The 24607-nt window shown below is 47.8% G+C and overlaps 1 protein-coding gene across 4 annotated transcripts in view; it reads right to left on the bottom strand.

Moving 5' to 3' along the window:
* Window positions 1-285: 285 nt before the first annotated feature.
* WT1 (WT1 transcription factor) overlaps window positions 286-24607 on the bottom strand; it is a 51988-nt gene continuing 27666 nt past the window's right edge. For 2 of the 4 annotated variants that reach the window (XM_075545938.1, XM_075545940.1), the window contains 5 exons: window positions 14366-14462; window positions 11705-11855; window positions 4820-4909; window positions 4162-4245; window positions 286-1671 (listed from right to left, as the gene is read on the bottom strand). In XM_075545938.1, coding sequence (XP_075402053.1) covers window positions 1550-1671; window positions 4162-4245; window positions 4820-4909; window positions 11705-11855; window positions 14366-14462 — 544 coding nt within the window. In that variant the 3' untranslated portion in view covers window positions 286-1549. Of the gene's footprint in view, window positions 1672-4152; window positions 4246-4819; window positions 4910-11704; window positions 11856-14365; window positions 14463-24607 lie in introns of all 4 variants that reach the window. The other 2 variants (XM_075545939.1, XM_075545937.1) reach the window with 1 other exon arrangement.

The following is a 24607-nucleotide window of genomic DNA, read 5'->3' as shown; positions in this document are numbered from 1 at the left end:
CCGGGCCATCTGGAATAAGATACGATGTCTTGCGATGGTAACCTGATTAAAAGAAAACTCTCAAACGCAGTCCCCACACACCTCCCCCCCAAACCCCTTCTTGATCCAGTGTGGATGCGGCGCCCCCTCTGGTGTCCAGGATCCCACAGTGGGTTCAGGATGAGGAGAGACTTTTTAGGGGTCATCCCCCAAGACATCTTCTTACCTGTTTAAAAGAGGCTCTACTGGGCCCCAGGGGATGGAGAACCTAACTTTTGTCCTAACACAACACAGCAGAGAAGCGAGTCACTTTCCCTTTGAACGGACTTTAATTGAGGGCGCAGTGAGAAAGGCAGGCTACATGGTTCAGTGTTAGCAACAATATGCTGTAAGATCAACACCCAGACAGTGATGCTGCTAAGATTTATACATTTTCTAAATTTAGGTATCAAAGAGCAAATCATTATCAGGTATATATACACATCTATTTACATAATCATTTCCAGCAATAGTAAATAACATAGTCCTTATTTTTAAAAAAAGAAAGCCACACACACACACACACACACACACACTCAACCACCTTTACACAATAAACTCCCTAGCACTAGTTAAGTCTTATTTTTTTTTTTCACATATACTTATCAACCCAAAGTTACGGTACTTAAGTTACTAGGAACAGGTTTGCCAGCGGGGATCCTGAACCAGCCCCTATTTTCTTTAAAGTCACTTAAATGTTTACAACTTAATGCCAGGATACCCCAAATGATGAAAATGAACTCCACATCTTGATGCAAATACTCAAATATCCCTGGCCCTCCCAGAAAGAAAAAAAAAAAAAGAAAAAATGAACCACAAAAACATAATATCAGATCTCCACCTGCAGTTTTTCTTAAGAGCATTGAGCTAAGGTTACAATGGAATTAACTGATTGGTTACAATCTGTGTGTATCCATTTCTAGAGTGAGGTACTGGTTAGTTCTGATTCTTTTTTCAGCTGCTTGAAACACATGGGTTTTTTTTTTAAGAGTTGCCTGATAGAAAGACATCCTGCCTTCCAGGTTCGCAGCCTGCCTGACCTCCAGAATGTCGGCTGAGTCTCACCCCCAATACCTTGGACTCTGATTTATTTCTTGCTGTGGCGGTTAGTAAATGGAAACCACGACAAAGTTTACATTAGCAGACACATACACATGCCCTGGCCTATAAATACTCCACGATGGAAATGGTTCAACGGCTCCTTTCCTCGGGAAAATGCAGGTTAAAGGGAAACAGAGAGGGGGGCACATGATCAACTGTGGCTCTCCTGACAGTGGAGAATCCAGACGGAGGGAGGCTGGGCTTTTGCCTAACTGGGGGCATCAGCAACCACTTCTTCAGGGCTTGGTGGGTAAACCGAGAGCACCAGCCTCCGGGCCAACCTGGTAGGATCCAGTGGTGCCGGCATCTTGTCTTAGAGGTTGGATGAAGATCGACAGCCATTCTCTCTGAGAGGCGAGTGAGGAAGGATTTTAAAGTCCGAATTCAAAGTAGTTCACACACTGTCCTGCCTGGGACGCGGGCGGACCCCTTAGAGCGCCAGCTGGAGCTTGGTCATGTTTCTCTGGTGCATGTTGTGATGGCGAACTAATTCATCTGAGCGGGCAAACTTCTTCTGACAGCTGGGCCACCGGCAGCTGAAGGGCTTTTCACCTGTGGGCACAATCGCCAGTCAGAGACACTTGCAGCAGAAGCCCGGACACCGTCAGTCCCCAAAGGCCTGTGTCCGACCATCACACGGCACCCGCTCCGCATTCCCCAGCACGCTCCCTAACTCCGGGAACGGGCTCCCTGGTCGAGGAAGCCTTAACAGGGCCGCACCTCGGGGGCCCTCAGCAATGAGAGTCGGTGGAAGTGATAAAACAGTGCCGAATCAGCGGTCTGGGGAAATGGGAGAGGGGGGATGAGTCTAATTAGTAGAAATGCCTCCATAATGCGGATTTAATTCAGGGAGAGACAATCTGGCCTCAAACACAGCTCTTGCAGTGGCTTGTGGGCCAGGGACAAGCGCTCCCTTCGGCCACCTCAGGAAGGACAGCACTGAGCTGACCGGGATGCAAAGGCTCAGAAAGGTATGGTGTGCGGCCCTGGCCTGGTTCCCAGAGTTGCCTGAGTATTGAGAGCTTATGTCTAGGACTATGGGGTGTCTGTGGCTTTATGCAGTCGCCGATGATATTCTAGATGGGCTGGGTTTCCAAGTGAATGCTGGTGCCTGCGGGCATCAATTACTTGTTTCTTTTGCCTTAAAGGATTACCAGTGTGCCATCCTTACTAACATGGAGATTCGAGTTGAAGCAAACGTTTTGGGATTTTTAACAAGCTTGATTCTCTATCTAAGGAGCCCCCAGGAGTCCCTTCCAAGGCTCATCCTCTGTTGGGAGAACAATGAGCACGCATTAAAAGCACTTATGAAGCATGCCAAGAATTGTCCTGGGTAAATCATCTCCATAGATCGCCTCACAAGCTTCCCAGCAGCCCTGTGTGAGAAGTGTTAGTCTCGGCACTCTACAGATGAGGGTGACAGCTGGTGCGAGGCAGATCCAGGCAGGACTCAAAATTCAGGCTTGTGTAACTCTGAAGCCGGTACCTTGTCCTGCCTCATACCTCATGGGTCCAGCCATCCTGGGATACAAGCTATGACTTTCTCCCAAATAACAATGCCAAAGGAACCAACCCCAAGACCGCCCAGAGGATCTTCTCGGGATATGGCTGTGCTACACCTTCATGAGCACTGGTCAGGACAAGCACAGGGAGACATGCGCCAGGTGTCGAGCTAGGGGGAAATTAAATACAGCCTTCGACCATCTCCTGGCACCATAAGTCACTCACAGGCACGCAGATTTCACAAGGGGTTCAAGAATGAGGGCTCTTCCCTCCCAACCTGTGAGCTCAGGACTACTTCAAAGAAGTGACACAGGCAACATCGAAGGACCCCACACAGGGGAGCCAGACACCAAGTCTGTGTGGCCGCCCTGGTTCTGTTGCTGGGGCAGCCTCTTTGGGCTGAGGAGCTAGCCCTGCACAGGTACTTATGATGCCCCATCTGTCTTCACCGTCCACTCACAGTTGCTCTGCTCCCCTCCCCAGCTCCAGCTGTGCTGTCAAAGGTCTCTATTTTATGGGAGTAGACAGCCTCATCTACCACACAGTGGCTGGTGACCTTGAACTGATGACCTTGTGGTTAGCAGCCCAACTCATAACCACTACGCCACCACAGGGCTCAAAGGTCTCTATTTTAATAGGCAAATCCCAACCCTTTTGGTTCTTGGTCTGAATCCTTCTCAGCCTCTCAGGGGCATTTGACTGTGGCTCTCTTGTTGAATCTCTCCTCCCTGCGCTTCTGGGCGAGCCATAGTCTTTCTCCAACAGAGAAGGCAGTGGGAGAAGGGGGGCTGGTGGCAGCGGGTAGAACTAGGTTTGCTCCTTACTAGCTTGTGGCTTTAGAGAAATCATCTCATCACTACATGCCTCAGTGTCTTCATCTGTGAAACAGAGGCAAAGCATGCCTACCTGACTCTCCTCACAAGGATGTGGTGAGGCGAAAGGAGCTAAGGCCCCAAGGTTTACCACAAAGGTGGTGCAATTTCCAGCCTTGGCAAGAAGCCCCCGTACTCAGTGGCCAGTGAATGCGCACCCTAGTCCCTCTCTCTCTTCTCATGAAGGACATCACATCTCCTTGCTGATATTCATTGGACAATTCGGTTTTTAGGCAAAGCAAGGATTCAACTCTCTGAAAACAGTGTCATGGAATGTGAGCTCTCAGGGGACCAAGTCTCAGGTCAGTCAAAATGTTTAAGGTGTTTTTGTTTGTTTTTGGGGGGGACAGGAAGTCTGAGTATCTTATCAAACAAAGTGATGAAAATGTGATTCAACTAGTTGGGGGTGGTAGGGATCTAGCTCTCCTCCTTATAATTCTAGACACTCACACACACCTCTCTCCTGAATTTCCCCCCTTCCTTTTAGTTCAACAATGTTCCCCTTGATCATTTAAAACCAGCCATGCATTACTGATCCTCCCCACCGAGTCTACCTACTTAAAACTTTTACTTGAGTCGTTTCCAATCTCTCACAAACAACTTTAGCATCCGTTTTTTAAAAATAATGAAAAATAAATGTGAAGAAAAGTTTACGCACTTGTTTTACCTGTATGAGTCCTGGTGTGAGTCTTCAGGTGGTCGGACCGGGAGAACTTGCGCTGACAAGTTTTACACTGGAATGGTTTCACACCTAGATGGACAGAGAAGGTCTAGCCACGGCCCTAACGTCAAGGCGCAGTGAGGCCCACAAGACCGACTTGCCTGTAGCCTGAAGAATCCGGGTGCTTGCATCATCCTCTGCCTCTCCCTGGGATTTTCCCAAAACCCCAGGCCCAGCGGAAACCACCTGATGCTGCAGGAATCCTTGAGGACCTGTTTCTCCCTTGGAACAACCGTTCCCTAACCTCAAATGTCCACATTCTCACCAGCTGGGAGAGGGGAGCCGTGTCAGAGACAGAAAAAGTGAATCACACGCTACAACTGGGGTTCCGCTCTCCACCACCCTCGTTCTTTCAGATGCCTGCTGTAGTTCGCGGCCAACCACTAGGGGAAATCCGCTGTTCTGTGGTCTTAAGACATAGGAGATAGTTTTCTTTCCTGCCTTTTTGTTTTAAGATAAATTCCCAGAAATTAATAAAAACAACCATATATTGGAAGACCTGACCACAGGGCTGGCCCGCTCGTCTATATGTCATCAAAAGGAGCCATACGGTCACCCCTAGCCCAAGGGACCCATCCCAGCAATGGGAAGCAACCCTACAAACCTGTGTGTCTCCTCTGGTGTCTTTTGAGCTGGTCTGAACGAGAAAACCTTCGCTCACAGTCCTTGAAGTCGCACTGGTAGGGTTTCTCACCTTGGGGAAGACACATACTCTATTTAAAAACAATCTTGGAAACGAGAAGGCAGTCTCTCCGGTTCAGACTGTCCAAACGTGCTCAAGGCACGTGAGCTGCAGCACTGCGCAGGGTGGTGGCAGCAACTGCGAAAAAGTCAGTGGTCGGAGTCCACCCGCAGGGGACATCTGAAAGATCAACCACTGAGAACTCATGGAGAACCGGTCTACTCGTGGCACACACGGGGCTGTCCGAGTCAGAACGAACTTGAAGGGAACTGGTGTGATTTTGTGCGGCGGGTATACGTTCCTAGACCATGGGCATAGAGCGGGGGGCTAGAAGAGGGTGAACAGAGAGCATCATCTCTCAAAGTCAGAAGGCAACAGGAGTCTAGCAGCAGTTGGGATCTAACACTAGTCAAACCTAGCTCTGCTGCTTAAACTCAAGGGGAGGCATAGTTTCTTAATGTGAAACGTATCCAGCAACCTGATCACCTCAAAAGAGTTTATGAACAGAAGAAACACCAATCGCCCATGTAAAGGGCTTACAACTAGACTGATAATACACCCAATAAGTCTTAAGTCCTAGGCAGAGACTGAGGCCTCTCTTCTGGGATCAATGTGGCTTGGAGCCAAATACCACAAAGTAAGTGTTTTATGGGCACGTGAAGCTCTCTTCTACTGATTTCTCATTACCCAATCAAGCATACCCAACCCACGGGTGTGAGGCGCTCAAGTTAAACCAGAAGCACTGTGTCGAAAGATCTTGGTAGCCCTTTATCTGGGGGCATCACGAGGGTCACCACCCCCAGGGACCTCCTCCAGTACCAGATCATCTAGAATCCTCAGTACTGTTATGATCGGTTCTAATCATGAGAGATACAGCTTTAGGTTGCTTAAATACAAATGTTTCTTGGGGTAGATGAATACTAAGGAGAAATTCGTTTTGCAAATCTATGTTGAATTATTTGTTAAATTACTAGTAACTAAGTGAAAATTAAAACCCTTTTTAATTTTTCTTTAAATACAACTGCATTATTGAAAACGTTATTGATATAGGTTCACAAATACCAATTAACTCAATAGAGTAGCTAGAACACAAGGCATTTTATATAATTGGGAGGATATAAAGCATCGCTCACTACCATCAAGTTTATTCCAGCTCAGAGTGACCCCATAGGGTAAGTTAGAACTGCCCCTGTGGGTTTCCAAGACTGGAAATCTTTACAGAAATAGAAAGACTCATCTTTCTCCCAAGGAGCAACTGGTGGTTTCAATCTGCTGACCTTGTGGTTAGCAGCCTAATACATAACCATGATGCCCCAAAAACACCTATAAAAGTATCTGTAGCAATGAAAACAATAGCTAGTGCTTTGAACAAGTGCAGGGGTAACCACGCGATTTGAAGCTTCGTTGTAATTGGGTAATAATGTTCACTCTGACTGGATTACCTTACAGAGCACTGATTTTCATGCATTATCGGTGAATTGATAGGAGTCAAAATTGGCTTGATGGCAGTGAATTTGGTATGGGGTTTGAAATTGATACCCGTAAGTTTGGCTTACAAGAAAAGTTTTATTGCTTAGCTACAAGAATAAATCAAATTTCTGCAGAGACACGGAACAAAAACACCATGATGGTGTTGGTGCCATCCCTGACAGTGTCACTCTGTGCAGCCTGCCACTGCCTTTATCAGAGAAAAGACAGCAGTGTGATTTCACAACCTCCTGCCTCAGAGCACAGAACCCCACCCCTGTCCTCTTTAAAGAAAGTTCAGCCAAGCCCTGGGAACTGAGCCCAAGAGCACCAAGCAACCCCATGTCTTTCCACCACCTTATGAGACTTCTGAGTCACCAGGATTCCGGGATGGGGAGCAAGCCATCCCAAGATCAGTCAGGTTCTTGGGCTGCTGAATGGCCTCTAGTTAACTTTGCAGCCTTGTGACTGCTTCTGTTTCCCTGATAATGTATATTCCCACTATTCCAGAAACACCATTCCTTAAATCTGTGTCCACTTGACTCACATAATGGATGCCTACCAACTGCCCTTCATCTCCTGTCCATATTTCTACTCATCAAGTCTCCCAGATGCCACTCTGCAATACCTTCTGGGGAACTTCGTGTTCAGGTTTAAACACTTCATCCCCTGATTACAGCAGTTATTACCTCTGCGTAGTGTGTGCCAAGTCTGTCTCTACCTTCTTCAGTTCCAGAACCTGGGGAAGACAGTTGCACCTACTCCATTTCCTTCACTTTCTCTCGACTTCTGCTCACCCTTGACTTCCTTTGTCCCACCTTTCCGCCCTTCAGTGGTTAGCCTGAAGTCCTTCCTTGTCTGAGGAACCTCCTCAGATGGTCCTAGTTCAAATTAACTCCTCTTCTCTGCTTCTCCAGGTTCTGATCTCTGTCCTTACACTGTCTTGGTTCTAAAGAGATTATCATCTCTTAGAGGAAGCAGACAGTGGCATGGAATAAAAAGGCAGGTGTTTGAATCCTGGTTCCACAATTATTATTGGAGCGGTGGGAGTGGTTAAATAATGCATGCAGATAGCCAGGATCATAGCAATTGCATAATGTCAGTGACTTAATATAATAGCTTGTACTGTCATTTTATAGAAATAAAATACTGAATCATTTCAAGGAGAGCCTGCAGGATAGTCAGATGCCAACATGCCTTCTTCTTTTCTCCCCTCCGCTTTACTAGGTCTGACGTCCTTCTGAGTATAGGTTCCTCCTGATAATATGTCCAAGGTATGAGAGACGATGTCTCACCGTCCTCCCTTCTAAGGAGCATGAAGGCTATACGTCTTCTTCCAAGACAGATGGCTTCCTTCTTCTGGCAGTCTCTACTATTTTCACTATTCTTCATCAACTGTATAATTCAAATGCATCAATCCATCACATAAGGTGATTAGAAATACCATGACCTTGACTTGTCTTAAGCCTGCCTTCTTCCTTAAGCTGATATCTTTGTTTTCCAGCAGTTTAAGGAAGTCTTTTGCAGTAAATTTGTCCAATGCAAGTCATGTGATTCCTTGACAGCTGCTTCCATGTGTGTCGATTATGGACCCACATAAAATGAAATCGTTAACAATTTCACTATTTTCTCCATTTATCGTGACATTGTTCATTGGTCCATTGAGCTATTGATCCAGTTGTGAACTTTTTGTTTATTTTGAAGTGTAATACATATGAAAGCTGTAGTCTTTGACGTTCAGCAGTAGGTGCTTCAAGCCTTCTTAACTTTCCGCAAGCAAGGTTGTGGCATCTGCACATCGAGGGTTGTTATCAAGTCCTCCTTCAACCCAAATGCCATGTTCGTCATAGATGTAGTACAGCTCTTTGGATTATTTGCTTGCTATACAGACTGCATTAGTAAACTGATAGAACCCTGACACATACTTTCCTGATTTTCAATCACTCTGTTCTGTTTGGTCTGTGACCACAATGAAGTGGTCTAGAATTCCAATTCTTGGAAATGTTACCCTTCATTTGTTATGATCTACCCAGTCCAATGCCTTTAATCATCAATTAAACACAGATAAACATCTTTCTAGAATTCTGCTTTCAACCAAGGACTGCTTGATACCAGCAATGATATCCCCCATCCCACACCTTTAGAATCTGGCCTGGATTCCTGGAAATTCCCTGTTGAGGTGCTCCTGTTACCAATTTTGAATTACCTTCAACAAAATTTTACTTTCATATGATACTAAAACCAATACCTTCTGTGGGCCTTGGACTTTTTCCTTCAGTAGCACTGGCTCATGATCATATGGTACCTCCTGGAATAGTTGAGCATCAACCAATTCCTTTTGGTACAGTGACTGGGTTTTCTTTCCATCTTCCATCTTATTGCTTTCTGTGTTGTTCAAAACTTTGCTCATAAAATCCTTCAATACTTCAGCTTAAAGTTTGAATTTTTTCCCTTCATCTCTTTTAGCTTGCGATACGCTGACTCTGCCCTTCCCTTTTGATTTTCAAGCTCCCAGTCGCTACATACCTTATTGGTACGCTTTGTCTGCTCGAGTCACCTTTTCAGATCTTCTGGTCAGCTGTCTTCATGCTTCCTTCCTCTATAGCTACTCTACAGAGCAAGATTCAAAGTCGCTTCTGACATTACTTTTTGTATTTTCTTCTTGTCTTTTCGATGACTGTCACTTTCTTCATGCATTGACGTGCTTACTGTCACCCTTAACTGGTCGGATCTTTGTCATTAGCGTTCAGTGCCTCAAATCTACTCTTGAAACGGTCTCTAAATTCAAGTGGAGTATGTTTAAGGTTGTAGCTTGACTCATGTGGTCTTGCATTAATTTTCTTCACCTCAGCTTGAAGACCAGGTGGTGGTCTGTTCTACACTGGACCCTGGTCTGAGCTTCTCCAACATCTCTCCCCACAGATATAGTTGGCTTGATTCTTCTGGACTTCATCTGGGGAGAGCCATGTATATAGTGGTTGTTTATGTTGTTGGAAAACGGTGTTTCCAAGGAGTAAGTCATCGGCCTTTCCAAACTATCATGTGATTTCCTGTGCCATTTCTATGACCAAGGCCACATTTTCCAACTTATCAATCCTTCTTCATTTCCAACTTTGGCATTCCAATCATCAGTAATTATCACTCCATCTTAAGTACATAATTGCTCAATTGCAGACTGCACCCAAAATACAATTGGGGAAGAGCTTTGTCTTCAAAACAATCAACCTGAATGATGTGGATGGAATATTTCAAACCTTTTATCTGTTGATGTGGCAGAACTCAAAATAAGAGTTATCAGCTGAAAACATGGACGAATAAAATATATAATGTATAAAATAGAAGTCTAGGAAGTTAGAAAGTGTCAAAAAGGAAGAACAACATGTATATATTGATACCCCAGGCATTAATGAGTCAAAAATGACTGTTTTGGGCCATTTTTCATTGGATGATCAGATGCCAGGAAGGACAAATTCAGGGAGAATTGCGTGGTATTCATCATCAAAAAGATGTCAAGATCTATCCTGAATTCCAGCATTATCAGTGATATAATTTAATGTCCATACACCTACAAAGAAAGCCAGTTTATAGAATTGTTATTCAAATTTACCCATCAACCACTAATGCTAAAAATGAAGGATTTGAAGATTTCGTCCAACGTCTGTACCCTGGAAGTCAGCAGTTGCAATAAAAGAATAAAGGCGATAATAATGACCACGCAGTCCTTCCGTTGTGGAAAGAGTCACCATTCCCCTCTGGGAAAACATTGTCTTTTCACTGTTTCCCTGTCGGGAAGACCCAACCACACTCCCATCTAGGATCCACAGGCCAAGTGCAAACCTGTGTGAAATGGCTGGTCACATTCCAGGGGTCCAGCAATCACAGGCTAATTATTTCCCAGAGGCACACCCGGACCTATGGGGACACCTAGCCTCCTTGACTTCCCATCGAACACATGTACCATCCACTCTCTCCCTCTCTCTCATTTTTAATGCTTTATTGTGAATTGGGTGAAAGCTTGCAGAGTACATCAGTTTTTCACTCAAAAATGAATAAAAATCATGTTCCATCTCATTAACTGCAATCCCCACAACGTCACATCCCCGACCCCACTTCCTCCCTGTTCCCGTTTCCATTCCCACCCTCCCCATCCCCGCTTTCCCAACCCCACTGAACGCTGCCTTTCAGTGAGGACTGTACGTTAGTATCTCAAATGGCTGGTTACCCTGAAGTACGTGCTCTTCCCTGGAATTATTCTTCCCTGAAGACTATTTATCGTTAGGCTGCTTATTCCCAGGCCTAGAGAGTGATTAAGGGCCAGAGACTCAGGGTCTCATCAATTTCTATGCAACCAAGAAGCTTAATCTTCTTCATAATTTTGAGTTTCAGCTCACATTTTTCTCCTACTTTATCTGGGACCTAGAGTACTCTCTTTCAGAGCAGTTGGTTCTTCTTCGTGAGAGATGGTAACAGGACTACAATTGTTAACACTGTGATTTTTTTTCTCCCTTGGAGCAGCTGGTGTTAGCAGCCCAACCTTGGGATTTAACCCACGGCACCACCAAGAGAGTCTATAGTCAATGTGCTTGGCTGCTAACCGAAAGCCTAGGAGTTTGAGTTCACCGAACTCAAGAAAACTCCCAAGAAAGGCCTTGCAAGCTACTTTGGAAAATCCAGCTCCTAAAAGTTCCATGCAACACAGTTCTACTATGACATAATGGAGTCGTCACGAGTTGCAATTAACTTGATGACAACTGATTTTAATTGGCATATCAGCATTTACGAAGTGCTACAAGTCTATGATTTTGTTCATTTAAATTGGTCTAATTATCATCTGTTTTCTACAAGAAGTAAATGAGGTTCTGAGAGGCTAAGTAACTTACAAGTTCTCACCACTTAAGTGATGAAACCAGGTCTCGCCCTCACCCCCACCCTGTCCCGTGCCTTCCATTTAAGGCTTCCGTAAAAAAGATCATGGACAACCAGCCTGCAAAATAGCCTTGCAGCCTTTTCCATCTTCTCCACCAGGAGCCCTTGCTAGCATAGTGCTTACAGACTGGGCTACTCAATGCAAGGTGAGCAGTTCAAATCCACCAGCCGCTCCTCAGGAGAAAGTTGAGGCTTTCGAAGTTATTCCCTATAGGGTCACTATGAGTCGGAATTGACTTGACAGCAGTCAGATGAGTTGGCCAGACCCTTGGAAAGCAATGTTTACTTTCCATCCCGGAAATGGTCTGTCACGGGCACCTACGGCCTCATCGGGGTGAGTGCCTGGAGCTGGAGCACTTGACCATCACTGCCCAGACGCCACCTGCAACAAGACCGGACCGTGAACACACTTACCAGTATGCTTCCGGCTGTGCATCTGCAAGTGAGACAGCTTAAAATATCTCTTGTTGCAGCCTGGGTAAGCACACATGAAGGGGCGTTTCTCACTGGTCTCAGAGGCTGACCGGACAAGAGTCGGGGCTACTCCAGGCACGCGTCTGACATCCTGTAAGGTGACAGAGTGAGAGGAAGGGAGGCTATAAGTTAACTGTGAACATGAGGAGAGGACTCACGTTGGACCTTGGGGAAGGTGAGTGCCGAAATGCAGCCAAAGAAGGGATGCCACTTCTGTGGCCTACAACCATTCCCCTGCACGGCCCAGATGCTGACAGCAGACACACTAATAGATGCCTATCAGCCGGACACAAATGCTGTGACTAGAAGCGCTCCTCGTTGGTCCTGTCTCGCACTTGAAGCGGTGAGGTCTGGAAGTCTGGAATTCCAGGTTCGATTCTATTCCACCCACTGGGGGACACGAGCAAAAGACCTTGGGTGGAATCTGCAATGGATGGGTACATGTTCATTACAGGGAAATGTGAAGGCTGTAGAAAGAGCCCCAAACTGACAGACCCTCACGTGTAAAGGAGTCCTGGCGATGTGGGCCTCCTGTCTGTGAAGGGGTGTCAGCACGGACGCCAGAGAATGCTGTTGGACCCATCAGCCCCTCCACATACTTCCCATGTCCCTCGAAGGACATTCTCTCGATCCCCTTGTACTGGGAGGCGTGGTCATGTGTGTCTGCCAATCTTCCATTAAAAGGAAGCAGAGAAGCAAGCTCCTCTCCCCGCTCTCAGGACTAACGACCCACAAACCCAGAGCCCAGGAAGTGCCTTCGGAGCCACCAGGCTGCAGAGGGTAGGCAGCGGACACCGGAACAAGTCCTTGCTTTGTGGTAAGAAAGAGCCAGAACCATGCCTGAGCGGAGCCAGTTCCCAGCCTGGTGGAATTCCATTCTATCCAGGCGAGGCTCTAGCTCTTATTTGACCCTTCCCTTCATCATGAGGTTTCATGATGCCCTGCGGTGACACAGGACCGCTCTCGATACGTATCGCTTACGAGATGGGGCACGGACATTAAATGGTGAGCCAGCCGCGTTTGACTTGGTACCCTCTGGACGCAAAGGAGAAGGTGGTGAAATGATGCTGGTCCAGGCTGGAGTTCACTGGCGGCCATGGTGGGGGGTCGGACAAGCTGAGCTCTCTCAGCGGGCAGGAGGGCAAAGGAAGCACTTTTCATTTCCTCAAGTTCATCCTAGAGGCAGTGCACGTGGCCACAGTATATAAAATCGAGCTGTTAATGTCAGTCAGAGTGTTGGTGGAGGATCGTGCTGGTATGTGAGGGGCGAGACTGGATGACTGGTTCTGAGCGAGCCTCCACGGGTTTCCGTATTTGTGTAACCCTGCCCTTGGTTTCCCACCATTGGGAGGCCTGGGATGAGGGAGCACGCTGTCCCAGCACCGGGCCCGCTACCGGAGACATTAATCAGAGCATCTCCAGCTGCAGGCTGCACGAGTCCTGCGGGGGGTCTGGCCCACACACAACTCACTTCTGGGGTACTGACTATTCTGGTGAAAGCTTTGCAGCTGTGAGTCATGTTGCAGCCACTGAGTCACGTAGAGAAGTCACACACGCAAACCCAGACTCTAGGACACTTTGACTTTACTTTCTTCACTTGCCCTGGACACCTCTTTAACGGCGTTCACTGTTCGACACCTCTCAGGAATCAGTAAAACAGGCTAGTTAAATGCAAGAGTTGTAGAGCCTGGCACACCTGCCTCTCGGCCCTCCCACTTACTAGTTGTGAAATTTTGGACGTCACCATCATTCTCTTTTCTCTATGACATGAGGATCGTTGTTCCTGTCTCCTGTTCCTATGTCCAATGGAGGAGTCTGGGTGGCATAATGGTTAAGCGTTTGGCTGCTAATCTCAAGGTTAGTAGTTTGAAACTACCAGCTGCTCTGATGGAAAAAGGCTAGTCTCTCTTCCCCTGTCACGATGGATAGGTTGGGAAACCCACAGGGACCATTCTGTTCTGTTCATTCTATCAGGTTCTTTGAGTTGGAATTGATTTGATGGCAATGGGTTTAGGTTTTTGTCTCGTTTTGTTTGTCTCATATGGGTGTACTGAGGATTACATTTCTAAAATCCATGTATAGAACTTACCACAGGTCCTGGGGGAGGTAGAAAACTGCCCAAACACAAATATCATCACTAAGCTAGGATTTTCCTTTGCGCCTTCTGCAATGCAGATCAAATCTTAGAAGTCAAGTTCAATTAGCCCAAATGTGAGGGAGCTTCAAAGAGTTTATAGGAAAACTTAATCAACGGAATTTTAATTAATGGAATTTTTTCTACGAGCTTTTTGAAGGCCCCCTCACGCCAGGCTGGGATGCCCACCCTGGAGAAGGTGAGCGGCGCAGGGAAGGAAGAAGGCAGACATTCTGCAGGAAGCAGCTTGGTCTTTGTCAGGAGGGGAGTGGTGACTTCATTGGCCACTGGGAGAGAAGGAAGCCTTTATCAGAACGGAAGAGGAGGGGTCCTTGATGTCACCGCGGAGTCCATAATTAGGAACAGTCTTGCCTGTGCCAAATGGCCATCAACAAGAAACGGAAGGCCGTTGAAAGCCAAAGAGGGCGAGGAGTCTTCTGGAGAGTACAGCGTCCCGAGCTACTCACCTGAATGCCCCTGAAGACGCCGTGGGTGTGGATCCTGTACTGGGCTCCGCAGAGGAGGGGCGTGGTGTGGCTCTCACTCTCGTACCCCGTGCTGTGGCTACGAACACAAGCAATTGAGAAAAAGGCTCAGGCTGGCGTGGAGTCTCCATGTGGAAATGTTTACCTGCAGCTGCTCGGGGATGTTTGTCTAAACAACCAAGACAACAAGAGTTGCTTTTGCCTCCCTCCTCCCTCCACAGGGAGACTTCAGAAGCAGAGCTCTGTGCAGGGCAGCCGGGCTCCAGCCTGGGGTGAAGGCATCAGGCAAGCCCTCCCTGGTCCTCAGGCTCTCGGGGCCATGCCTCTCATAGACAGGCAGGGGAGCATCCCAGGCAGAATTTCATCCCCAGCAAGTTGTTTCCCATCTGACCGCTGTGACCATCTCTCAGGAATGAGCAGCATGCCTCAAGCTTCACACTAAGTGCACGGGGGATTTGTCGCCCCTCACGACCCAGTCTTTACCAGACCACACCAGAAAAGTGATGACACTTACAAGAAGAGCTGCCTCGTCCTCAGAAGCGGGGACTTACATGCCACGGCCCTGCTTAACCCACAGATCAGCTTTCCAGATCGGTGTACCTCCCTGTGGACAGTGCCTTAGGTGGGCCCTGAATCATCCTCTCATATTAGCCAACTCGTCCTCAGGTGGACGGCTTCCCGGTGAGAGCTGACGGGGCGGCATTTGACAGTGAACAACTGGGAAGGGGTGGGTGGTCTGCTCTAGAAGCCTTCTCTCCGGCAGGTACGATGGCGGAGTCCGACCGGCTGGGGTTTGATTTCCGAGTGAGGATTCTCACTGCTGGCAGCACTTGAGCCTCCGTCTAGAAGAACCCTGGGCGGAGGTACAGGAGCACCTTGAGGAAGTGGGGCTGCTCCTCTGGTGGCCGTCCCACCACAGGTGAAACACTGAGGTGTACTGCCCACCCAGAAATTCGATTCCTAGTAATACATACGGAGGAGGAAGGCACACGTATCTATAACACACACACACAACACAAACACACACACACTGACCTGCAACTGCTCACAGCAGCATGCTCCATTCTAGCAAACATCGAAACAGCCCACTGGTAAGTGGGGAACCTCAATGTACCATATGTACAGTGGACTGCTCCTAAGCCATGAAAAGGTAGGAAAGGCCAGATACAGGCTACAACACGTAAGCATGAAGTGAAAGCAGGCAAAGGCAACAGATCACACACCATGTTATTCCATTTCATTGTATCGTGTAGAATGGGCAGACTACAGAGTCAGAAAGCAGGATCAGGATTGACTAGGGAAGCGGAAACCGCAGGCAGGGAATCCCAGCATACTACACCTGGCAAATCTGCTGCGAACGACCCCTTGAAAATCTACACAAGCCAAAGATCTCCCTAGGAGAACTAAGGTGCCCCTGACCTAAGCCACGGCTTTCCAATGGCCTCCTACGCATGTGGAAGCGCCGACGAAAAGGGAAGCATGAGGAATTGAGGGCATTTGAATTCTGGTGCTGGTGAAGACCGAAAATGCTGTGGGCTAACGGAAGAATGAACAAATGCATTGTGGAGTGAGCCCAGCCAGAATTTCTGAATGGTGAACACTTCATCTTGCTAACTTTGGACACGTTATCGGGAGAGAACAATCCCTGGAAGAGGACATTGTGTTTGCTAACGTAGAGGGTCAGTGAGAAAGAGGAAGAGACTCAAAGAGATGGATTGACATAATGGCTGTAACAATGGGTTCCAACAGCGAGCCGATGACCAGCAGTGGGCTCAGACCAGCAACAGTTGTGAGGATGGCACACGACTGGTCAATGTTTCCATTGTTACACACAGGGTTGCTATGAATAACTGGAGTCAACTCCACAGCTCCTGAAACCACAGCAACGGGACTGAGGGCTGGCGAGAAATGGGAAATGACAGCTAAAAATGCACTTTCAATTGCACAACTCTCTGAATATAAATCTACCTAGCTATCTCTACTTTCAGAATTGAGCTGTACTCTTTCGGCAAGTGAACTGTGAACTATGCCACCGCCGCCTGCCATCAAGGTGACTCAGACCCCGGCCACCGTCCGTGGCGAGGAGAGCTGTTCTAGTGCTTCTTCATGAGAGCTGGAAGCCTCATCTTTCTCCCACAAAGTGGCAGTGAGTTCAAAGCTCCAGGGAGGCTCTTGTGAACTAGACAAAGGTGCTTAAACAAAGAATCCCTCTGGAGGGGGAACTCATGCATTAGCATTTTTAAAGCCACAGGATGAGATTGGCCCCAACTGATTATTGAAAAAACACCTCCATGCCCTGTCCTAGCCTCCCTGGGGATGCCAGGAGTCCTGCAGCAGCAGGAGCAGGTAATTGGCTACCTGGCTATAGTCGGCTTGACGGGATTCACCTTGAAGGCCCAAAGCAGGCTTAACTCTGATTGATCCCCAGGAGAGAATTCCCGAAGGGAAGAACATATGCTAGGATGAACTGAAACGGCCCCAAATCCTGGAACCAAGCAACTGGGAGATTTCACATTTCCATCTGATTCCAACCTCGCAGAGAGAATGTCTGTCTCCTTTGCATGGAGAATGACGGCAAGCTCGGGTAGATGGATGACAGTGTTTCCGTTTCTCCTCAATCTACTTGCCCCCTGATCTCTATGACCTTCAAATGTCCACATTCTTGACATCTCTGCGGGGACATGTATCCAACAGACAAACCAAGGCAAAGCACATGAAGGTAATTAAAGGAGAAATGGCAAACCCAGCTAGTGTCTACCTTTCTGACCTTACATATGTGCTTGCTAGAAAGAGGTCCTGGGTGCCTTCTCTACGATTATATGAACACGGGGGAGTGAGAATTGGTGTCTGTGGCCATCGGGGTGCAGGAAGTCGGCAGGACCAGGGTAGCCCAGCCGAATGTTTGGCCTCAGAAGCTGAGAAGAGATGCCACCTTGAAGTCAAAATGAGACTTGCATATTTTTGAGGGCTGTGAAACACCAGAATAAAAGAAGTACAATTTTCTTTCAAGTTCTGCCTTCAAAAGGCAGGATTTAGGACCTCCTACCAGGACAACTAGTCTGGGTTCCGAAGGGTGAGAGACAGTCAACAGACTTTCCTCAGGTTAAGTGTCCCAGGAATAAAGTGCTGTCATGCACAAAAGGAATGACCTGGTCCTGATGACCAGACACCAACCAAACAACGAAAGAAGCAACCAGTCACATGACTTCCTGCCGACCATGCCACTCCACTCTTCTATCAGACTCACATGTCACTGCCTACTGGTGCTGGTGTCTCCACGGAGTTACCAGCAATTCACCACTGCGCGGCTTGTCCAAAACACCGAGGGCCAATGAGTATTTAACGTGATAAAGATTCTCTTAGGGGAAGCAAAGGAAAGCCGGTGGGTGGTCTTGGAACCAAAGACAAACCAGAGTAGAAAAGATCTAGAGAGTCCATCTGCTCCAACCCCCATCCTTCTCTTCTAGCTGGTTGTCGCAAGCAGCGGGACGCAGGACTAGTTTTCTGGGCAGACAATTCCATTCGTGGGCAGCAGGAGGAGACTTTCTGCTCCCATAAAGATTCGAAATCTCGGACCCACCAGCAAAGCATGACTCTGAGAGACAGAGTAAGTTCAATGGCAGTAAGTTTGGTTTCCGGCGTTGTTTGTTCATTGGTAGGAATGGCGCCCTCGCTCTTGGCATCCTCTGGACTCAGGGCGTAGTAAAATGTAGCGTCCATAAAAATGCCCCGGAATGGCCTCAGTCGAACTCCTTGTACACATGGCCCCCCCGCCCCCCCAGGGATTTAAAGACTGAGTTATGGTTCTCTAACAATCCCAGTGTGAAGTGGTGTCTTAGTCTTAATTCCGTTATACCTTACGGATCATCCAGTTCTTGGTCAGTGCTATGTTGCCAAGGGCCGAGAATAGAACTCCATGGTTCCTGGAAGAGGGCTGGCCCGTACGGAGGGGCATTTATCTGTCTATCTCTGTCAAGGTGTGGGTGGTAGGCCAAGAAGCACAATCACAAAAGCCCTTGGTGATGGGGAAAGGGCAGAAACGCTCAAGACTGCAGAGTGCATACCTCACCCCCAAATGGCTTAAAAACAGGCCCGATGTTTTTAAATCCCCACGTAGTCAAACGCACATAGCGCTCGCAGGCCCGTGGCTGCCTCTGAGCACCCAGAGTTAGCACCCCAGGCCACCGCTCTAACTTCTGAGCACTGGGGTCAACGCGACCTTCCTGCAGCCAAATCAGGTCTCCAGTCCTCACCTGCACCAAGCATGGAGCCCAGGCAGGTATCTGCAGCCCTGAGCTGGAAGACACGGCCTTTGGAAACTAGAACTCAAGACGATACATTTATCCTTCAGATCTCTAAGGCAGTCACTGCCAACCATTGAAAGATTTTTTAAGTCTGGATCTGCCAACCCCATTTCTTGCCATCTCTCATAGGAAAGGGACCCTCTCTTGTGTTCCCATAAAGAGAAAACGCTGCTGGCAGGACCCATCTCTTACCCTTACAATATTCCTAAAACAGCTCTCTCCGGCATTCCGGGAGTGATAGTATTCGAGAAAGCCTCTCCGTGGGACAACCTGAGGGAGTCATTATAGAAAATCTAGGTGCTTGGATGAGGGGACAGTCCATTCCAACATGGACACAAGTCACCAGCGTTAATGGGTTTCCGAGACTGTCCTTCTTCACGGGAGTAGAAAGCCTCATCTTTCTTGGGTAAAAATACGTGTAACAACTTGCTGTCTCCTAGTCGGACAAGGAGAAGGGGCGTGAAGGAAGTCTGCTACGACACACAGCCAGGCCCGTGCACCAAGCCTGGCAGGCTGGACTGTCTTATCATAAATAACCGGTGCTTTAGAGAAGGTTTTCAACTTGTTCTGTTTTGTTTTCCTCTTTGTTGCCTAGTAAAACTCCTTTTTGGAAGATAAGATGCCTGACTCAGCTGACTGATGGGAAAGGGGATTTGACCACTAGTCAGCCAAGATAATCGGGGCAATCACGGGAATTTCACAGCGTTGCAACGAGGGCAACTATAGATTGACAGCGTGGCTGCCACGATGGGTTCAGACGTGGCGGCGACCGTGAGGACACTCAGGCAGTGTTGGGTTGGTTCTGTCTTAGAGGCCTACTATGCGCCGGTACTGGTGTTGGGCGCAACACCAGCAATGGTGCCAGTGTGTGGATCAGGGGCAAGCAGCTTCAGAGATGGGAGAGGAGGCTCGTTGTTCCCCCCTTCCTGCACAGAACACTGCACTAGGCCCCACTGCGGCTTGACACACACTCTTTGGCAGAGATCCATTTAAGTATTCGGCGTGTACCCTGTTCCCTATCGTGTTCACAGGGACATCAAGAATGACTGCTAAGTATCTTTGTGACAGAGAGAGCCACTGTATTAGCAATCTTCCCTCATCCACCAGACTCATATTTCTATGGAAAAGGAAATGGATTGGGGACACGCCTTTCTTAGGGTGAACACACTTTGGTTGCTAAGATTCCTATTGTCTTTGCTGTGTGTCCAATTCTTTGATGATCAAGTGTACCAGTTACCAAACCTTGGAAAGCTTTACAAAGCCCATGCCCGTCGAGTCCATTCCAGCTCAGAGGGACCTTCTAGTACAGAGTAGAACCGCCCCCACCGGGTCCCCCATGGCTTTAATCTGTACAGAAGCAGAATTCGCCACAACTTCCTCCCGAGAAATGGATCCGGTGAGGTGCCAGTGGGTCGGTTCTGATTGGTCCCAACCCTGTGTACAACACCACAAAACACTGCCGGCCCTGGGCCATCCTCACTAAGCACCAGGAGAGGTACGTACTGGTCGCTTCCCTTGAGCCCGGTGATAACACAAGTTATCATTTTCAGCCTCAGCACAGCCCAGAAGTCATAAGGTAGATAACTTTTCGGAAATTACTTGATCTCCCTGGTCTCATGAAAACCATAGCTCCTCCCACCCCCACCTCCCCACCGTTAAAGAATCAAATGAGATCAGATTGAGTCAGGCAGAGTGGCTGGTGTGCCCTCAAGAACGGTTACCTCTGGCTTGTGCAGTGTTCTAGAAGCGGCACAGACAGAAGACAAACAGCTGCCTGAAGTCAGAGGCAGAGAGCGCTCTGCGCAGGATGGCTGGCTGCGCTCACACTGAAGGAGAGGCATGGGGCAGACTCCACCTCAGAGCCCTCAGAAGGAATCAACATGACTGACCCCTTGACTTGGACGTCTTCTAGCCTCCTGAACTATGAGATGATCTATTTTCTTCAAAACCAATCACTATAGTCCTTTGTTGCTTTAAAAAAAAAAGCCACAAAACGGGCTGGTCTTGCGCTGGCCTCATAGCAACACTGGAGCCAGTCTAGAATCGCACAGGGTTTCCAAAATTATAGTCTTCATGGAAACAGAGCAGCTGTTGGACTGGGGGGGAGGCTCGAACTGCAGACTTTGGGGTTCACAGCAGAGCGCTTAACCACGGTGCCACCAGGGCCACCTTTGTTACTACAGCCCTAGGACATTTGTCTACAGAGGCCTCAGGGGATGAGGGATTTGCTCCAAGGGGCAGAGCGGAGGTTCAGTCCAGCTCCATGCTGCTGTTTCCCTACAAATCCTGGCCGTCCCGGCGCTAACAGTTCGCTTCCCTCAGCATGGCATCCCAGTGCTGCCCAGCTTTTCTCTGCAGGGGTATGAATGAAATCAGGAATGTTGAAGATTTTAAAATATGTAGGTGGGCGGGAGGGGCGAAGATAAGAGAGCGGATGAGTACGAGGCCCAAGCTCAAAATATTCCCTCTTCAGCATACTTTTGATTCTGCCCTGAGGCATGCTATGTATTTTGGTATGAACAGAGCCCAAAGCCAACGGATGGAAATGGCCTGCTTCCATGTGACAGACGAACCCAAACTGAGCACAAAGTAATAAGAGTAATTTACCTAACTAGGAAAATGAACTCGGCAGAAGCAGTAATCAGCAGGGGTCATGCACCTCCCGATTCTTCGTTTCTGGTAAGGGCTCGTATCCTACGTTCTCCTCCGCAGCTTAAACGTGCACACTAATGTACGTAGCTGACTTTTCCTAGAGAGCTTTAAAAGGAATCGACAGCGTGTCCTCAGCAAGTCTGCAGCAGGAGGAGAATGTCTCTCCTGTAATCCAAATGATGGGCCTTCTTCATCCTAAGGACTTGCACATCTGAGGACTGGCCCAGAAGGGAAAATAAACAACTTCTGAAGGGCAGCTTCTTTAGAAATGATTAATTTTGATATTCCACAGGCACAAAAAGATTAATAAAAAGGAATTGAGCTTTTACAGATGAGGAAAACCAGAGCTTCCCTGAAGTCCCTTATCAACAGAAGAGGTAAAAACAAATAAACAGGGCCCTTTGAAGGCAATTAGCATTTAATATGAATATTCAAAGGAAGAAAACCCTGGTCTGTGATTTCTCTCTCCCACCTCTCCTTGTTGGCCAGGTGGACGGGCCCTAGCTCCCCGCTGTCATCTTGTCTCCTTCAGAGTTAATCAGGTTGAGGGGAAGCACCTGGAGAGACAGCCCCTGGTGCGTCCAGAAAGTGGAGGTTACCCACCACCCCTCCTGCCTGCCTCTCCTTCTTAAGGACCCAGTTCCTCGTGCACTGCAAGTGTACTTTGCTGGAAGCTTTGAGCAACACCACCCTGGTGATTGGCTTGTGCCCCTTTCTGAAAGGAAAGTGGCCAACCGTGTTGAGAAACTGTGTTTCCCTAAAGTCTAAACACAAGATATGAGGCTGGACACAGGACTTCGTGACGGCATGGCTTATTCATGCCTTGAAGGAAAAAAACAAAACAAAAAATAGGAACCCAAATCGAAGTAAACCTCTAGGTCTACCTACATGGTTACAGAAAATCCAGGAGTCAAGAACTCAAAGTGAAAAGACTGTTCAGAGGAAGCTATTTGCTGACTCCAGAAGGCGGGTCATTCTACCAGAGAACAGGCTTGCTTTCTCCAACCAATCCAGAAGGACTAACACTGTCCTCGTCGAGTGGATTCTGACTCATGGTCACCCCCAGGTACGTGACCGCGGACGGTGCTCCCCAGGGTTTCTAGCAGCTGGTGTCTGAGAAGCCGATTGCTAGCCTTTATTCCAGGGTGCCTGGGGTGGCCTCAAACTGCCCCACTTTGGGGAAGCAGCCAAGAAAACAGACTATTATACTGCCTCGGGGCTCCGACAAATCAGTAATGTGAGAAAACAACACACAGGGGAGGAGAGCGGTGACGGGCATTTAAGAGAGGGCAACCACCAGCAGCAACACACACAACAATAAACATCTGCCCCCAGGTGCTCTGTGGAAGCTTATCATCACAGCACCACACACAAGGATGAGTCAGAGGTAATGGACTTGAACTCATCAGCCACAGAAGACCTAGAGCCAACACAGGAACCTCCTCTGGGAAACTTCAGTGGTCTCCCCGAATGCTGAGGGCTAGAGATCCACTGATGAGAATCCAATTTACCGATAACCAGAGGCACTTTCAAACTCTCCTTTATATCCGTGGGTCATCTCTTACTTGGGGAACATGAATAGATTCTGGATTCTCCTTTTGCCTGTGCTGGGAGCTGGTGGCAACTGTATCCAGTTACCTGTGGATGGAAAGGTGGATGCTCTGCTGCCTGAGGTGTGTGAGAGGCAGCATCCCCAACAACACACAATTCTACACGCACATACTGACCATGAGATTAACAATGTCATCCAGCCATTTTCTTTTCTTTGTGGAATTTAATATAGCTTTCATAGTAGGAAGATAGGAGATTGATGGACATATAATTACCCCCAAAGACTATTCTGCTTCTAGACGTACAGAAAGAGTGGGCAAATGATATGAAGTCAAAGTCTCAAAGTTAAAAAGAGAGCAAGTTAAATGCCGTGGGTTTGAAAACACGAGTAATGTGTGCTATCTGCTGCTGCATAGGTATGCAATTTCCATGAAAAATTAGCTGCAGAAACTCATCAGAAGCGGCTACTTTTCACTACAATTTACCTTCCTTCCACTCGGGTACTTCATTTCCACACACCCCTCAAGACCAAGAGGTGTTGGTGTGTTTGACTTTTACCAAAAGCATAGTATGTTTCGTGTCACCTTTAATGAAACATTACTCTGTGGTGATCATTGGAACGAATGAACTTTACCATGAACATCTGTAGGAGCCTTAGAAAGCAGGCTCCCTACTTCAGACCTCAATTAATGTCTGTTCAGGTCTCATCCATCCAGCTGGCTCCATGTACTATCTGGAGGGAAATGGGCTCACCCCACTGTGCCCAGTTCTTACTCTTTAAAATTCTCTGATTACTCTTGCTTTGTCCAGTCCACATCCATTCGGCCTTCCTCTGGGCGCAGCGAGCTCCTTTTCTTTCAGAGAAGCAGCCTGCTCTAATCCCACTCTCAGGCTCCAGGAGACAGTACGTGACCTGGCTATCAAACCACTGCCTTCTCTGCCCACATGGCCAATCACACCAGTTTTCCCTCCATCTTTTGACCAGTGGTGGGAGATATATCAACTAGACACTCCTGGCTAGGGATGGAGTCAAACCTGTCATCTCAGCCTGATGACACCTTGGATGGCATAAGAGTGCGAGACAGTGGGAACCGCTCTCTCGTCTGCCACTCTGATTTCCTGCTTGCTGGACATGCCAAGAGCTGCAGGAGTCCTGCCATGTTTCTACCAACTTTGGATCCCCACAGCTGTGGTCTTCCTGCATTCTGCATCATTGCATGTGCTGCATGAGTCTGACGAGGGACTGATGCACTAGTGTTGGACTTGTGATGAACTTGATTGGGCTGGACTGGGATGCCTTCTTGATTTATAATTACTTCTTTATATGAAGCTCTTTCTTATATGTATGTGAATGTCAGTGGATTTGTTTCTCTAGTCAACCCGGCCCAAAACACCGGTAGAGTAGCATTCTCATGTTGAGGCTGTAGGTGCCCCCAAACAGTTATTTTGCCACAATGGTAAGAGCGTATCTGAGAAGGCAGCCAGGCCAGAAAAAAACAGAGCCGAAAGATAATGAAACAGTGATGCAGAGACAGAGGCTCAAGTCCCTGTGTCCGGTCACAGAGGTTTTTAAACATAATACAATAAACTACTAAGTTCTCCCTTTGACCTGTATAGCTCCTTGCTATATAGGAAAGTCTTGATGAAAACATACCTTAGCAGCTATTTAAAGGTGACTGGATTTATTCTTCTACAATAACTGTGCATCAAAATACAC

The sequence above is a fragment of the Tenrec ecaudatus genome, chromosome 4 (assembly GCF_050624435.1).
Source record: "Tenrec ecaudatus isolate mTenEca1 chromosome 4, mTenEca1.hap1, whole genome shotgun sequence".
NCBI lineage: Eukaryota > Metazoa > Chordata > Mammalia > Afrosoricida > Tenrecidae > Tenrec > Tenrec ecaudatus.
The sequence above is the reverse complement of the archived record's forward strand: the minus strand, read 5'-3'. Positions and strand labels throughout refer to the sequence as shown.